Here is a 17,499-nt window from a genome sequence, read left to right as displayed (position 1 = left end):
CCTCGCTCCCCCCTCCCCCCTCGTCCCCTCCCTTCCAGCTCAACAACCGGGTGATGCACCTGGTGCGCAACCGCAGCAACGTGAAGCGTGTGCAGATGGTGGTGGATGTGGCGGAGGATCCACGCAAGCCGCGGCGCCTCAAGCCCGGCACAGTGTGCAACTACAATCAGGCGGTGATGGTGTGTCCACAGGAGGACATACTTCCAGACCACCCGTGAAGGAACACGAACACACACATGCATACATACATATATGCATACGCATACGGGTGCGCAAGACATCGCGACACGCCGCGGTGTCGGCTCAGTTTGGGCTACGCAAACAGTGAGTGTGGGTTACACACACACGGTTACACACACACACACACATACGGTCATACGATGCACACTCACATAGGCGCGCGCGATTCTCCTTGAGTAATTTATTGGGGTGCCGGTTCGTAAGAAGCAAGTAGACAGGCAGGTAGATTTTTGTAAATGTGTGTGTTGGTTTGAGGAGCTTCCTGCAAAGGTCAGCGTATGTGTCGCGTCGCGAGGAGGCCAGCGGTGGCAAGCGGGCAGAGGTAAGAGACGACGGTGGCAATATGTCTGCGTGGTGGTATGGCGCTCTGCTTGACAAGTGGATAAGGACGCTGAATGGGGCAGTGGGTTCCTTGCTTTCACCCCAGCAAAATGCGGATTGTGTTGAGTTGCGTTGTGTTGGGACAGGTTGGGTCGGGGGTCCATGGTCGGGTGTCCATGGTCGGGTCACCGGCCCCGCGACCGGTCGACCGTCGCCAGTAATCCGCACCGGACTGGGGTGCCTGCTCACTTAGGTCGCGGGGGCTGGGAGCTGGTTCCAGAAGAGACCGGTAAAGCCCCTTGATGCTGAAAGAGCGCTTGCGCGAGGTGTTGCGCGTTTGGATGATTGAATGGATTCCTGGTGGCCTAAGATTGTGCGCCTGCTTTGTGCGTGTGTGCACATTCCTACCGCGTGTATAAGACAGTGGCTTTTTCGGTGGCAACAGTGAGCGGACGTTTGGCGGGCGAGCAGGGAAGTATTCCTCGGGTTATTCCTTGCAATGCAGGGGGTTGTAGGGGCAGGCAGCAGGACAACGACGCTGAGGGGTGCATGTCTTATGGTGTTTTTTCTTATGGCTACGGACTCGAACTCCGGGTATTTTGGTGGAGCTTATTAGGTGGGAAAAAACGTGCGTGGCGTGGCGTGGCGTGCGGTTGGCGAGCTGCTTGGGGGGTCGGGTGGAAATTTTATGCACAGGTGTGGTTGCATGCAAGTAAGGACAAAGCCTTCGGGCCACCAAAATCACTTCCGTAGGCCTCCATTAACAGGCAATCTGAAGTCGATGATTCCTCGCTAGGCGCATGAATTAATGCAGTAAACTCGATGTTTCGTGTTGAAAGGATGTTTCCGGACAAGAAAAGCACTGGAGCTACCGCAGGAATGGCTGTAATGGCAGCGTTCCCTAGGGGCACATACCAGTTGTTGTGATTTGACTTCAACCTTTGTTGCTTTGTTTGCATGACTGTGCTTGGTTTGCAATTAGGCTTGATTTTGCTTGGTGTCTTGACATCGGCCCATGGGCCATGAGGTTAGACACTGGACCAATGTTTTGCAAGCACCTTTCTACCATTTCCTTACTGATTTAATGAATTGTGACCTGCATGTATGCAGGACAGCTACCACAAGGCCCGTTCTCATGTCTCCTCCCAGCGACCCTAGGGCCGTACGCATCGACTCAGACTGTATTTGTGCTAGGCTGGAGATAATGACACCATCAACTTGAAACATTTGTGTTGTGACTATGTAGAAAAGCCGTTGTCCAGAGAACCTGTGTAAAGGGCTTCATCATGGCGGTGCCCATTCTTTCGAGCCATCTGCCGCAACATCCATGTTCGACAAGGAAGGCATATTTAAAACGTGGAGTAGTATCTAGACGAATTGCGGTTGCTCGCGCGGAGAACAAGGTAGGATGTTGCGTCTATCTTGCGACGAAATAGTGCTTGATGCCGTATCAATGCGAAGCAGGCTTCGGAAGCGGTGGTATTAGTTGGTGACATTGGCGGAACAAATGCGCGCCTGTCGGCGTGGCGGACAGTTCTCGGCAGCACTGCGGCGACTCAACTTTTTGCAAAGGTGCGAAGATAGCCTACCCTAGGCATGACGTGGGCGACTATGACTTAATCGGAATGCGTCTTAGCTTTTCAGGTGTATCCTACGTCGGAGTACTCCACCTTCGACGCGGTCGTCGATGCCTTCCTGTCGGAGCCGTCAGTGGGGCAAAGCCCGCCTCAAGCAGCAGCTCTCGCGATTGCAGGCGCCGTCAACGACAACCGTTGTAACATGACAAACGTAAACTGGATTGTGGATGGGGACCAACTGCAGGCGAAGCACGGCTTCCGGTACGCCTGCATGGGAGTGTTAAATGGGGTTGCTCTTGCTTGACAACATGTAGCAGGCCCGCCGCCCCCGTGTGTCAGTCATGCGCAGATCCCCCATACGTGGCTCACCATTTGTCTCAGCCCCACCTCGGACAACGATCGAGCTCTCCGACCTGTCGCAACGCATTCATGCTGGCATAATCCTTTGTGTTGCCCCCAAGTTGCACGTGCGCATCTCCGTATGCAACTGTGTGGTCCAGGAAGCGCCAGGCGGTGATGAAGAGGAGTGCGTGTGGTGTAAGAGCCGGGCAGTAACGCAGGCAGCCCCTGCCTGTCCACCACTCTCACCCCAACCGCCAGTCCAGGTCTCCCTCATTTAATGCCCGCTTGTGTTTTCCTACGCGCCCTCCCTCTTCCCGCCTTCCCGGCCGCCCTCCCGGTGCTATCAGGGTGGCACTCCTCAATGACTTCGAAGCTGTGGGGTATGGTATTCCCGCCCTGGAGCCGAAGGACATGGTGGCCCTAAACGAGACGCCCGTGGCCCCCTGGGTGGGTGTGCGCGCTACTGGAAGAGGGACAGGGGTAACGGGTTATTACAGAAAGCGCGTTGTCCATGTGAAATGGAAGCAGAGCGCATGGCCTACGCAGCGCCTCGTGTCGATCTTCACCACGCATGTTTCAACGAACTGAGCCATCTTCATTATACTGTGCATATTGGCCGTACACTACCCTTCCCTGGGCTCCTTCAGGGCCCCAAGGTGGTCATGGGTCCGGGCACGGGACTGGGCGCCGCTCAGCTCATGTGGGACAGCGGCATCCAGGCGTACAAGGTGTGGCCCGGTGAGACATCCGGGAGGAGGGGAGGGGCGGAGAGGGGACTACGCGCAAGAGAACTCAAAATCATATTAACTACTGATATTCAGAGCAACTAGGCCTTGGCTGCCCGTAGCTCCGGAACCGCAGTTGCAGTTATGTACTCTAGCCTGTCTGCTTGTCACCACTTTGCCGAGGAGTCTGTATCAACGTTATCTAAGAGGGGGAACCAGCGGGAGGTGGCCGAACAGCTGGCTGTGGTCTTTTACAATGCAAACAGCCGAAGTGCAAACAGCCGAAGCCTTAGGCTGGCTTGGAGATACAGGAGGCAAACCTAAACAAGGGATAAGCATAGAGTGGTGCGATGTATTCGTCCCTACGATTGCCAGTGTGGTGTTGAATCTTGGCTACTGCAGGGGTTGATACCCCGTAGGAAAAGGGTAGTAAAATTTGAAAGTGGGGCGGTACCATGGACTGTCGGGGAATTCGCGGAACCCGGGTCTGACACTGAAGTGAAACAAGTCGGTAAGGGTAAAACCGATTAGGGTGCCCTGCAACAAAGGCGAAGGCGAATGCGGGAAAGTTCGCATGGGTGAAGCTGCATCCCCGGTCCGGCACAAACCGGGAGGAGGTGACCGACGCCAAAGTGGCCGGGTGGGGGGGTGGGAGCGCTTCGTGGCGTGTTACCGCAGAAGCGGGCGGGTTGGGACAGGAGTGCGTACATGCCGAGTGCCCCGGAGACCGCGTGGAATACTTTTTTATTCCGGAAGTCCAGTCTTATCATACGGGAAACGCTTGAGGTCACACAGGAAGGGGGTTGTGGTCTCTCATTGTGGTTGGCCATGCACTTGGTGTAAGCAGTAGCTCCTACGGCCGTCCATCTTGAGGGCATTTCTCTACCTGTGCGTTCTGCACGGAAATGTGGGTGAGCGGGCGGACGTATCGGGTCCCCTCTGCAGGTGAGGGCTCCCACGCAACCTTCGCTCCACGCGGCTGGAAGCAGGAGGCTCTATCGCGCTATGTCACCAACATGCACGGCCACTGCGAGATAGAGCAGGTACGGAAATGGAAGTCAATTAGCATGTGAACACCCCAGAAGTAGTTACGTAAAGCTAGGCGAGAAGCCGCCAGTTTTCGTGAGCGTGCATCACCATCACCATCGTTATTAGCATTATCAGCAACAGCAGCCTCAGAGCCTCCCGGCCGTGGGAGGTCCAGGGAGGCAGCTCATCAGAAGCTCGATGCGGCCGAGAGCTGGGTCGTTGGGGCTCACCGATTGAGGCTCCCAGTCGTATGTTTACAGCCCTCGTGCTAACGATAGGGCGATGTCAGGTTAGGGCGGCTTGGACCGACCCAGTAGTACACGGGGGGTAACTGCAGGACATTGCAGGACAGAGAAGTTAAGCGCGGATTTGGAAGGCTGGGTCTGTGCACCGTGCGCCCGTTGTACCTGGTCGCTTGTGCACGGACCGACCTGTCCACCCTGACAGCATCAGGCCCCCTCCTCATTTTCCGTCCATGTGCCTGTGTATTTGCGTATACGTTCCTGCCAGGTGGCTTGCGGGAGAGGTCTTGAGCTGATCTACGAGTTCCTCCTAACGGATGAGGCCGCGAACCGACCAGAACTGCTGGCTGGCACGAAACTCAAGAATAAGAAGGTTGGTTAATCCTGCATGTGGCAATATAAAGCCGGAACAGTAGATTGCAGTGCTGCCGCGCCGGCAAGATGGTAGTTTCGGGGTCTGCGCCGTCCGAGTCCGGTCCGGTGGGTCCACCCTTTATTCCTGGCATGTTTTCCAGTCCTTTTATGGACTCACAAAGCGGTAAAGTAGCATTTTGGCTGACTACCCGGACGATACCTGATATCTTTTTTCTGTTTGGCCCATGCGGTACGAGGGTCCTCACAGAAGGCTGCAGAGATCAGCGCTGCCGCGTTGGAAGGCAGCGATCCCATCGCCGTGGAGGCGGTGGATATGATGTTTGCCATTGTGGGTGCGGAGGCTGGGGCAATGGCGCTGCGCTGCCTGGCCAAAGGTGGGTCAGGGTGGATGGGTTTAGGAGACGTGAAGTTGTGGGAAGAGGGGCAAATAGCCCGTACAGCTACCTTCACTGGGTTCATGTGGGGTGGGACAAGGCGGGCGGCCCGGTGCCGAGAAGTGGAGTAGTGTATGTGTGATGTGAATTGGGGGCTGAAAAGGGTAGAGGCATCTTGCTTTTATCGTCATGTCCTATTGTGACTTGGGTGAGTCGCTTTGTCCATGTGCGGTGCGCCTTGCCGTCTTCCCAACAGAAAGAAGCGCACACAGTTTTCATGGATGAACTGGATTCTCCCATACGCTCCACTCGTGTCTCGCGGGCCTAAGTGTCCCGTTCAACACATCAAACGTCCATGCGAATCAGTGCCAACGTTTTTATCCTCATGCAGCCTTCATCCCGGCATATTAACGCCGCTTGCTCTAAAATTGTTCACGTGAGACGATTTGTCATGTCGAGTAGAGATTTGTCATGCGGAGTGGCGGTTGGGCTAAAACCCTACAGCCCTACACCGTTTGTGGGAATCCCCACCCTACTTTAGCTCTGCAATTAAGGATAATGAAATAAGTCTGAGCGTACACGCACGTGCATACATACATGCGTACATGACCCACCACTTCGGTCGAAAAAAAAGGATTCATCGTAACCCTAGCCAGTCTGCACTCCTCCCGGATACATACGTTACGCATTGCCTTCCACCAGGGGCTCTACATCCCGCGCGCTCCTCTTCCCAATGCACATGGATGTGAAGTCCGTCGCAACTCCCCTTCAGTATGGGGTTGCCCTCACTGTAGGTCAGCCACCACACCAAGATGAACACAGCTAAAACCCACACGCTTCCCACTGTCCTTTCGCCTTCGCCACTGACCCCAGGCGGTGTCTACATCGCGGGCGGTATCACACCTAAGCTTCTGCCGCGAGTGAAAGCGGGTGCCCTGCTGGAGGGCTTCCTCATGCGCAAGGGCCGCGCGCCCTTCCACAAGATCCTGATTGAGATACCGTTGTTCGTTATAACCAACGAACAAGTCGGTCAGATCGGGGCGCGCGAGGTGGCAAAGAGGCTACTTGCCGGAAAATAGTCGGTGATCGAATGGCAGCACTTGCGCCGTGCCGCCGGTCAATTGCGCGCGGGGAGCTGGACTGCACGGTATAAACAAGGCGGAAGGAAAGCGCCTCTTGTTGATGGCATGGCAATAAACCTGCGTCTGGATGAACTGCCATGCGCACCTGATTCCGGCGAGCGTGTAGACAAAAAGCTAGCTAGGCAACAACGTAGGCTGAAGCTATCCGAGGGTAGTGCGGTGGTTGCGGGATAGCTCGTGGCAGCGTCGCCACCAGCAAAAACTGCGATTGTGGTCTATTGACGTGGTCTGCTGTGTTTGGACGTTTGCGGTAAATGCCGTTCCTTTCCCACATGCGTGCAACTGTGTTGCCTGGTGTCTTGTGCTGACAAGCTCTCCCGGCCGTGGCACTTCTGAAAGATTCTGGTCGCCGCGGAGCGTATCAAACTCGGTGCATCAAACGGCATCAGCCTGGATGTTCTTCAGAGCGAGGCCCCAGTAGCACGAGTTGCAATGCTCTAACCGTTTGCAGATGACAGCTGCATGATTAGCCTTCTGCCATCCCGATAATCCCCTTAATGGCTTGCAACCTGCGGTTTGTCCACAACATCTCTCATGAAGCCCATAGTGCAGTTGTGGCCGTGTGTATAGCATCAAAGTTAATTCTTGGCTGGATGACGACCAAAACCCAACCTTGGTAACACAAATCAGCTCGCACGTGCACGCGGGAGATGAACCACAAGATCCCTGCGCAGCTCATCTGCCAGCTAACCGACCAGTCGGCTCGGCAGACCCAAATTCGTGGTTCCTTTTCCTGCTGCACTGCTGCCGCAACAGCCATCCATACATTGCCACCGCTTGCCAGTATAAAGGCTGCGCGAACATGCTGCGAGCGAATGACGGCCCAGACAAGCACGCCAGCCACGTTAGTTTTGCCCGGATGGCGTCTGCTGCTTTGCGCGGATTTCGTTCAAGCTGGCACGTGCGTACGCAATTTCAGCACGAAGGTCGTCAATGGCCGCCTGGGGGTCGATGGGCGCTGCAGCTGCCGTAATGCTGCCGCCACCCCTGCTTGGTGAGGAGCCGGACGCACTCCCCGACGATGTGCGCTCTGGCAGGAAGCCGCTGCTGGACATTTCCTTGCGTGCCAGGGCCATTACCTCCTCCTGTGCGTGGTCAGGTAAAGTTGAAGGTAACGCGGTTGTACAAACTTCAGGGTTTAACGGCAGCCGGCGCAGGGCATCCTGCTGCTGCGGAAGCGCGTGTTGGTCCCTCACCCCACCAGCAGTCAATTGTAACGGAAAGGTCTATGCGTTGATACCTGGAACTCGGTAATCTTCTGTGGCCGTTCTGCCATCGCCTTGCTGACTTCGCTGACAACATCAATCACTGCTTCGCTTAGGCGCTTGTTGATTGTAATCGCTAAAGCACGCCCATAAAAGAAAGCTGTCAAAATCTCCGGGCTTGAATCTGCATGATGTCAACATTTACCAGTCCCTTACTAGGTCTCCATACACAATCAGCTGAAGTTCCCTTCTGAAGGTTCCACAAGTGCCTACCAGAATTGCTCCTCCTGGCCTGAACGCAACATACAAGCTTCCTTCCTCGTGTGCATTTCGCATGCAAGAGCTGCGATGTCTGGCGTGAGCGGACTGTCAAAGAACCTTGCATTTTGCGAGCGGCCTCTATTCAGATCAATTACATCTATAGACATTTCAAAAGGAAAGGTCCTTGTTATAATTAGTATTCGTAGTTACAGCAGTACAGGCCAATGAACCAAAGATTGTAGTCTTAACTGCATCAACGGAATTATTCAATCATGACAAGCGTTGTCCCCTTTCACATGTCCTATGTCACCTATGCACAAGCTTTGTTCGATGTCGACACAATTTTAGCAGCTTGCCTTAAATTTATGCTCGTTGCCTTGGAGATGTCATAGCTTCCCATGTTTCACCGCCTCCATTCCTCTCCATCATCACAGGGGTACAAGCCCCTGGGAGGCGAAGCCATAAGCACTTCTGCATTAAGCCCAGAATTGTCGGGCCATGGGGGACACACTGACGGCTTTCAGCCGGTCTCCCGGAGCAACACAATGGTGCCGACAAAGTCATTTGGCGACCTTAAAGCTTTCCTGGGCCGTGCTCGTGGTAAGAAAACAAGGTAAGCTTGGTTATAATTCGCAAAACAAACGTTGTCATGAACCGGCTACGTCACGTGTGATGAAGAGGTTCCACTGCGATGCGTGCAAGGGCGTTCTGTGTCGGTTGATAAGTCTTTCAACTTTTTTTCGCCGTTTTGCAGGGCGATGAGATGGTTGGTACTCCGAGCGAGCGGAGAGCGTCAAGTCTTCACCCTTGATAAGCGCCAGCTTATACAGGTGTGGCTGGAGGGGGAGAAGCTGCAGGGATGCCGGGAATTCGGACCGTGGCCTCGTTATCAGCGCTGCACGGCTCGTACTAGGGGTTATCCGTTGTGGAACGCGCACAGGGCTTCATGACGCGCCCGGGGTTCCTCCCCATTCCGTCAAGAAATGAGCCGACATGGCCCATTCCTAACCTATTGCACTTGGCCCTAGAAAAACTTAGGGCTCTTGTGTTGTTCAGGAGCCGTACGAGTCCACTGGGAAGATGGGAAAATATTGGAAGGTTGCACCGCGTCGTATGCCCCTCGTCAGGGGGCCTCCTAAGGGCTAGCATACCGTCGCCTTCTGTACATGTTCCCAGCCTTACGCCTTCACATCCCCAAGCCCCACAGACACATGTCAATTTTCTCCGCAACCCAAGGTTTCAGGCAGACCAACACGGCCATGAAATCAAAGCATATAAACCTATCATGGCGTCCCACTCCTATGCAGCATCGAATATCTTCAAGCGGCAAAAACCCAAATCCCCATCGTGTCAGAACATCAACATGGCCTTGGTACTGCGACTTGTATCCATCCGGGTTCTAATTCCCGGAATTCGCGATGGCCGCCTGACCCACATCGGCGGGCACGCAGACGTGCAGGTTGGAGATCCCGATGCGCGACATGCGGCTCATGGACAGCGCATTGGGCACCGAGACCCTGGCCCAGTTGCTAGTCCGTGACAACGCACTGGTATTCAGTATGGAGCATGTACGGCTGATCATCATGCACGACAAGGTGAGGTGGACCGGCAAAAGTGCTGTGGTCAGCACGGGCCACGAGGTTCTTGCCTTGCATCGGACCGGACAGGACCTGCCCTCTGCATGGCTCCCTGCATGGAGCTGCTGCGGGTGCTAGGCCATATTTTATCAACGCAATCCAGCGGCTGCTAGCGCTGTCGGACATCACCTAGGGTGGCCTGATACCTCGAGTGGCGTCACCTGACATCACGCCACCTAAGGTTCTAAAGCTGAACTGAGCTGAGCCGGCCAAATGGAAAAGGCTGGAGCAGTGCTTGGGGCTGGGTCAGGTGGCCGACACAGCCGGGGCTGAACTTGGGAACTTTCGCGCCAGGTGGATAACGGCACACCGTAACCCTGGAAAGTTTTCGGGGCTCTATGTCCCTCCCTTCTCCTGATGAACTGCAGCAGAGACCGCACTTTTGCCGCTCCTGCTTGTTGCGTTGTGCCGCCGCGGTGCTTTGCACATTCCGCTACCACTGCAGGTGGTGGTGCCGCTGGACGACGGCGGGCTGCAGCCTCCGGCCCCGCCGTCGGCAGCACCAGAGCGGCCGACGTCGGCGGCGACGCCCGAGCTGAAAGACCGTTTCCTGAACCACTTGGAGGGGGTGGTGATGGACTGGGCGCTACAGCATGGCTCCACGATAGCTTCAACCGCTGCGCCACCACCGCTGCCGCCGCTGCCACCGACAGCGGGACCGACGACAACAGTCAGCAACGGCGGCCTGGCGCATCCGCCGGCCCTCGTATCCTTTTGCAATCAACCTACCTCGCAGCCTCCACAACAGCCGTCGCCAGCATCAGGAATCACTCCGCATCAGCAGTCTCAGCAACAGCAGCACGTTTCCGTAGCAGCGCAGTCGGGGGGTGGCGCCGCCGCCTCGGCGCAATCGCACCCGGAGCCGCACATCTGCTCGAAGGCCGTGTCGTTGCGGAACGGTGGTGGTGGTGGTCCGGCTGGCGGTGGGGCAGCGGTCCTCAGTGCTGCAGTGGCCGCAGCAGCAGCGGCTGCAGCAGCGCCGCCGTCCGTGAGTGGTCCTGGGAGTGAAACTGCATCCACGAATGCGTTCGACCCGGAGTATCAGCCGTTTGAGATGCTGGTGTTGGAGACGGCGCTTACTGAGGTGGGGTTGCTGGGGTCGGGCAGGAACGTGTGATGGAGCGGCAGCGGCATGGGACGGGCGCGTCGACGGCAAGGTGATGGGGGTAGGTTGAGAGCGTTGTCTCAAGTCTCTTGGCTCCCTTTCATATCCCTCTCCTTACTTGGCCGCCTGTCTGGTCGTCGGCTCACATGCTTTTCCCTCAGTCCTACGCGGCGGTATGGACCAATGTTTGTGCTGTTCTACCCTGTCTTGCTTTGCCCTAATGCCCCGGCGCCTGGCCTATTGTCCTGCAGATCTGCACTCACTTGTCCAGGGAGGTGGATGCGCTGCAAGTGAACTGCCAGCCGGCCCTGGAGGCGCTGATGAAGACCGCGGACACGGCCAACCTGGAGGCGGTGCGGCGGGTCAAGACGCAACACGCTCGGCTGGTGACCCGGGTGACCGCCACCAGGGAGGCGCTGGAAAGGCTGATGGGTGAGTGAGCTGGCGGAGTGGCTGACGGGGCGAGCGAGAGAGCGAGCAATTGGGTGGATGGGTAAGGGGTTGGTGATTGAGGAGTGAGTAGTGGGTGGCACACGTTGCATGTGTGTGCCTAAGGAAGGTTTCTGGCAATACGTTTTTTAACTGGCGTAGGGGTTGTTGTGTGCGTATGTTCAGGGTTTGGGTTTAATTGGCCGTAGGGTTGTCGACTACTCAAACTCGCTCTCCCCGGTTGGCCATTAGCATCCAAAGCCCCAGACAAATTATTTCCGCCGTTGCCTACGCCCACGCGGCTCAGCTATGCAACAATGAACACGTGCGCATATGCACTCATTTCGCGAGGCAGTCGAGTTTTCATGTCTATGTGACGTCAAGCTGTGCACCACTTGCGTATTACCCGGATCGCCTTCGTTCAAAGTCGGCCCGGCTCCTGCGGCAGCAGCCCGCTCTTATGATACCAGCCGCCCTATCCTCCGCCCTCGACTGCCGCGCCCGCCACTACCCCCTTGCCTTCATCATGCCGCCTCTAGCCCTCCGTATCTCCCACGGGGGTTAGGGAGCCGGTGCCCTGCTTCCCATTTCACCCATTTCTCTGCTTTCCGGATATCCCCATAACCCCATATCCTTTCGGACACAACCCGCACTCCCGCGCTCTCTTGGCTGCAGAGGATGATGATGACATGGTCCGCATGTGCCTCACCCAACAAGCACACATGCGCTTAGCGGCTGTCGCGGCCGCGGCAGCTGCAGCTCAACAGCAACAGCAGCAACATCACAGCCATCACCCAAGCTTTGCGTCTCTCATAGGCTCTATCACACCCAACCCCGCCGCCGGCCCCGCTGACCAGCAAGCGTCCCTGAATTCGCCGCCGTCGCCGCCGACGCATGCCGACGCACATCAGCTCGCCATGCTTATGGGCAGCAGCCTGCCGGCCTCTTACATGCGCCCGGCATCGCTGGCGGCGCGAGCTGTACGGCATCAGGTGGGCAAGAAGTCGGGATGCTTGGGGGAGGCGCTGGCAGAGGCGGCGGCCGTGGCGGCGGCCGCCGCGGCGGCAGTGGGACCAGGGAGCGGCGGCGTGACCGCCAGCGGCGGCCCGGGCGGTAATGAAGTTGTTGAACATGATTTCCTCGATGTTGAAAACTTGCTGGAGTCATATGCCATCATTGTGGACACGACTTATCAGACCCTGATGTCCATAGGTGGGCGGCTGGGTGGTTGGGTGAAGTGGGTTGGAGGCGTCTCAGGTCGGGATGACGGATCGACGATGGGCCCATGATCGATGGCTACGCGTGCGCCTCGATGGGCTGCATAGTGCGGTCAGTGTCCAGCGTCGAGACCGCCGCTGCTGCCGCATGGGTATACCCGCCTATAGGAAGTTAGGATATTCCTACCGACCTAGCTCTGTAAATAACGCCGGCTAGGGGGATGAGTGCTCCGTTCTCAGCGCCCTTCCTCCGTGAGCAGGCCCTGTTGGTGTTTCTTGAGCGCCAAAGCGTCGAATGGCCCCAGGGCACCCGGTTGCAACTAGCTGCCCCCTGTCCTGCGCAGGCGAGTACATCGATGACACGGAGGATCTAATCAACATCCAGCTCGACTTCAGCCGCAACAAGCTCATCCGCTTCGACATCCTGCTCACCGCAGGCACCTTTGCGCTGGCCTTCTTCAACATCGTAAGCGACATGGGGCAGCAGGAGGCCAGCGGGGTTTGCGCTGCTGGGCTCACGGTCTGTATATGTGCCTCCCAGTGCGAACATGGCCTGGCCTGGACTACGTCTTTCTCTTTGCAAACACAAACCTGCACGGTTCATGACTCTCATCTAAACGTCAAATAAACTGACGATTGTCTTAACATAGATGCATAGGAGACGTATAACGCTAGGACATGGTGTTCAGGGTCTGCGTTTGTCGCGCATGCCATGAAGATTGACGCGTATCCACATTTTGGGAAGATACGTTTTTGCCCTGCTGATGACCGGATGCTTTATGCGGTGTCTGCGGTGTCCGGTGCCAGGTGACGGGCATGCTTGGGGAGAACCTGGTACTGCCAGAGGCGATAACCCAGGTACATGCGGGTACATGGGCGGGTGGGTGGCGCGTACGAGCGCAAGAAGGATGGATGGACGGGGCCAACACACATGACATCTTTATCCTTAGGTTGTATCGTCAGGCTGGGGAAGAAGACTGGTTGGTGCGAAAGGGGGACTGATGAAGCCTCGGAAGCTGGGCTGCGTTACCAGGTGGGAAAGGGACCCTTGCTTGTGCTTGATGGGATGGGTGGGTGCTTGATGGGATGGGAATGGGTGAGCTTGATCCGGTACTGCCCGCACGCCTTGTCGACCCGCATAGCTAGCAGCCTGCCTCGCAGCCCCTTTGCTTTCCCGCTCAACGCCCGGTGGCTCTCTTTCCCTCCGGGCCAGCTTGTTTTTTTGTCATCAACCCTTATACATACACGCTGCCACTCATACATCCGCAGGACCTGTCGGGCTTCGCCTTGGTCAATATCGCCACCCTATTGTTCTGCATCACAACCTTTCTGTCTCTGGTAATGGTGTTCAAGTGGCAGAAGGTGCTGTGAGCGAGTTTGGCGGGAGCTCGCGCATCAGGAATCCGCCGAAGAAGAGAGTTTCCACCTTGGTGCCCACAAGCATTCGGCCTGTGCGAGGGCGGGACATCGAAGCACTCGCTCGAGGGATGGCTACTACGGCTGTGCAGGTGGCTGTCTGGTGCATTGCGTTGTCTGCTATGCGGGTGCTGTCGCCGCGCCGGCGACTGATTTGGTCGGCCATGGCAGCGGTGGTGCGTTTTGATGATGACGATGATGATGGTCACTGCATGACGGATGCATGGAATGGTTCGCATAGAATATGACACATTCATCGCGTAAAATGCAGGGCCTGTATGCGCGGCCTGTGTACATGTTTTTGTGCGCGTGTGCGGGGAGTACGTGGCTTTAAGGAATAAGAAATGGGAAGGAATGCACGTCTGCATGCATAAAGACTGGAGGCAGATGAGGCTGCAAGCAAAGAGGGGGAGACTTTTGCGACGCGAAACGATTTACACTCGCCGCATGACCTCTGTGTTAGCGGCTCCCGACCGCCATAACTCGAATTTGGCCAGCGCTGAAGCGACAAGGGTTTCGTTACGTGGTGGGGGTGAGAGTAGGGTGAGGGGTTGCTGTGCGCGGTGAGGCCCCTAGGTGTGTATGTTGTTTTCCATATGTTTTCCAGATGCGGATTCGGCAGATGCTTCTGGTGTGTCTCATCATTAAAAGCAGTCGCTGCGGATAGACGATGTGACTATCCATCGTATCCTGCTGCGTCCCTTTGTCTGCCAGCAGGCGCACCGATAAACAGGTACGGCCGCACGGATGGACGGGTAAATGCAGTGAATGCGACCGTACTCTAGTTTGAAGAGCGTCACGAGCAGTATGCGGCAGGTCAATAATATGAGAAGAGAGGGCAGGTCAATAAGTGAACGTACGAGGATACGACCGGGCGGACGCGTGCACTTCGCTTCTGAATTTGTTGTCCAGGCAGATTTTGACAATGGATACATGCAGAGCTGTTCCGAAGCAACAGCAATGAGGCGACATGGATGGCATGCTGGGATGCCGTTAATTCATGTTATGGCGAATGTTTTAGTGAGGCTGGATAAATTAGAGGCGGGCTGTGTATGTGTCGTCGGTTAGAGCAGTATTAGGCATTATGGAAGAGATCGGGGCAGGGGCAAGGCATTGGCCGAGCGGGGTTGCGTTTCCCCGTGTTAGTATCTTCCAAAAGGGGAGCGCCTGCCTCACATCAGAACTTTACTAGTCAGGTCAATCCTGCGTAGTGGTAGATATCATGGCAGCATCAAGTACTGGTGTAAGTCGTTGGGTATGCAACATTCCTAGGTACCCAGGGGATCTTCTTCCCTCGTTTAGGTCCAATCCGTCCGACCACCCCTCCCACGCGTTTCTGTTGCACGACTCCACGATCGCAGCGGTGGAAGCCTCCAACTGCAACCCTCCGCGTGTACTTGTCCTAAATCCCAGGCCTCTACGGGATAGCCGCAGTGCGCAACCTGAGACACGTCCTACAGCTGCATATGTAACTCTGCCCATCCGCACAGCATAAGCCCTCAGGCCCTTCGCGGCTAGGGAGGATTAAACTAGTAATGTTGTGTTTGGTGTCGAGGGGATTTCGCGGATTTCATGTCGACCATTCGTGAAGTATCATCCCTCGCCGCTTGGCATGATCCCAATCCTTCTAGTCCCACCACGCCAGCTACGAATGCTTGCCACACCTGCGCGGCCCGGTATATAAGCAGCTAGCTACGCACACGCTGCTCGTTCTGCTGGTCGTTTTCAAACTGACCTGAACTGACCGTACACGCACCTCAATGTCTTCGTGGGACTGGAACCCACAAACGTCCCATCCAGGGCGGACAGGCGGGCCCCCACGTTACAGGGCCCTTCATAACTTCAGAGTCGTTGAGCAGACACTACATACGGACCAATAATTAGAACAACCAGCACTGCGAACTTTGTTGCGTGCACCTACCGCCCGCACCTGCTCTTCAATGAAGACCTGTGACATGTGGGGGAACAGAAAGAGGAACCACACGCTGCGTCAGTCCCCGTCCATCTGCTTGACCGCCGCAGCAAAAAAGCCGACGATGGCCCAGTCAAGCGTTCGAAAGGCGCAGTCTGGTGCGACCCACAGGCCGGCTGTACACGCAACCCTCACTCGGCACAAACAGCTATCACCGCCTGAGCACGGCAACACAGACACTCCCACGTACGGGAAATCCGAGGTGCGCCAGCGGCACTCAAACCGACCTTCCAGCAGCTTTTGCCGCTAAGGCAGGCTCCTAAACACGCGACAGGGAGAGGTAGGGGCAACGTGACGGTGTACAAAGAGTGGCCGAGAGGTGCCAGTTGCGCCCCGCGGCCTGTCAATCAATTATCCGAACTACTGCAATCTAGCGGGACTACGAATAGGGCGGGTCGGGGGAGTAAGAGCAAAACAGAGCTCCTGATAGTGTAAGGCAGAATGCCCAACTACAAGGGCATTCTATCATTTATGGTCTCACTTGCGATAGGAAAATGAACAAAAAGAGGTTTGGTGGAGTCTCACGGTTGATGTGGTGCCGATGTTAGGAAGTTCCCATCTCAGGATGTCGCGGCCAGCAGTGTGTGGTTGTGGAGGTTACCTAGTACACTCCCTGGGAGGTGTATCCCCTCGCTGTCATCACTTCTGGGCCTGTCCGGTGGCACAGACAGTAGCGGATCAACTCACTCTGTCAATAGGATTGCCAGTGTCACGAGAACGACTTTGGCTTGTTCAAGTCCCACAAACAGTGCAACAATGTGTTTCTTGCTGCGGTGTCAGCTATGGAGCATGGGAGACGATATATGGCTGCAGCCATGAACACTAACCCGGCGCTGTTACCTGGCCCTTGCCTTACGGAAGGAGCCATTCATCGAGTTGTTGTTGACTTTTACGGCCGCTTTCGGGGTTTCGCAGCTCTGGGAGTCCAACGGAAAGGATGGGATTCTGTTGGGGCACATCACCCCTTCTTGCCAAATGTGTCAGATATGTCTCTGGTAGGCCTTCTGGTGGGGTTCCGAGGACTTCGGGGAGTGTAATGGCAGATTCCCCAGTGGTTGCGAGACTTTCCACCGACCGTCGTGACGTGGCTGAAGCGCTACTGCACAACATAATGATTTTCGGTACGGCTCAGTGCGGCCCCAGTGGGTTCAAGCGGCATTGTGAAAGGGCAACAAACACGCGTCGAACATTTTTTGCTTGGATGGAGGTTTGGAAATTCGCATCCATGGACAAGCTCAGTTCAACGATTACAGAGTGCCATCGTCTCAAGATTGACGTTTGGGGGATGTTTAGGTGTCGCGAAATGCCGGAAAGGAGACGGGCCCAGTTTTCCAAGCCGGTGGTTGTTGTTTCATCGTGGCCATCTTGCTGCTTCTGGAGCTTGCACAGCCCAGACGAGCGAAGAGGCCCATGAGCAATCCTAGGCAGGAATTGTCTAAAATTAATATATTTGGAAGAGACCAACAAGACAACAACCTCATTAATCCGAAAACAGCTTGTTGAGCGAGGATGCGCGATCCGTCGCTGACCGTGTATGCATGCCAAGTATGACCGCGGCGCAGTACGGCCTTTGGCTTAAACCAACCCGCGAATCCTTTCCCACGCATATATGAGGACAGGCCTGAGCTCGTCACACAGCGCGTGAGGCGGCGAGGTCAGCTCTGAGCTTGATTCCCTGACGTGGAATGACGTGTTTCCTTAAGGGCCCCTTGACATGCGCTCGTAGCTTTTGACACGGTCGTGACAGCCCTGGAGCGCTACTAAACAAACTCGCTCCGGAACCCATCTCCCATTCGCAGTATGGATGGGGCCAACGCAGGTACCTCGTCATACACCTCCATCCTCGGAATCCATCTGGCAAACAAAATGCGAATCATTGTTCCCACGTCT

General features: G+C 56.0%; 2 protein-coding genes across 2 annotated transcripts; both read left to right on the top strand.

Annotated features, from left to right (window-relative positions):
* Positions 1–1,785: 1,785 nt before the first annotated feature.
* VOLCADRAFT_106775 (uncharacterized protein) lies at positions 1,786–6,719 on the top strand. Its single transcript, XM_002955390.1, has 10 exons — positions 1,786–1,964; positions 2,026–2,133; positions 2,206–2,399; positions 2,488–2,664; positions 2,828–2,927; positions 3,128–3,218; positions 4,151–4,248; positions 4,745–4,849; positions 5,099–5,225; positions 6,099–6,719. Exons 1-10 carry the CDS (start codon positions 1,848–1,850, stop codon positions 6,302–6,304), a joined length of 1,323 nt encoding a protein of 440 aa, XP_002955436.1. The 5' UTR covers positions 1,786–1,847; the 3' UTR covers positions 6,305–6,719.
* A 581-nt stretch (positions 6,720–7,300) lies between these two features.
* Positions 7,301–15,043, top strand: VOLCADRAFT_96274 (uncharacterized protein; the record flags this gene model as incomplete). The annotated part of the gene is made up of 12 exons (XM_002955389.1): positions 7,301–7,390; positions 8,268–8,446; positions 8,588–8,663; positions 9,285–9,428; positions 9,916–10,554; positions 10,827–11,007; positions 11,680–12,216; positions 12,566–12,687; positions 13,029–13,079; positions 13,491–13,588; positions 14,355–14,370; positions 14,999–15,043. 12 exons carry the CDS (start codon positions 7,301–7,303, stop codon positions 15,041–15,043), a joined length of 2,178 nt encoding a protein of 725 aa, XP_002955435.1.
* Positions 15,044–17,499: the final 2,456 nt, after the last annotated feature.

Source organism: Volvox carteri (genome assembly GCF_000143455.1).
Source record: "Volvox carteri f. nagariensis unplaced genomic scaffold VOLCAscaffold_51, whole genome shotgun sequence".
NCBI lineage: Eukaryota > Viridiplantae > Chlorophyta > Chlorophyceae > Chlamydomonadales > Volvocaceae > Volvox > Volvox carteri.
This window is presented reverse-complemented; position numbering and strand designations above follow the sequence as displayed.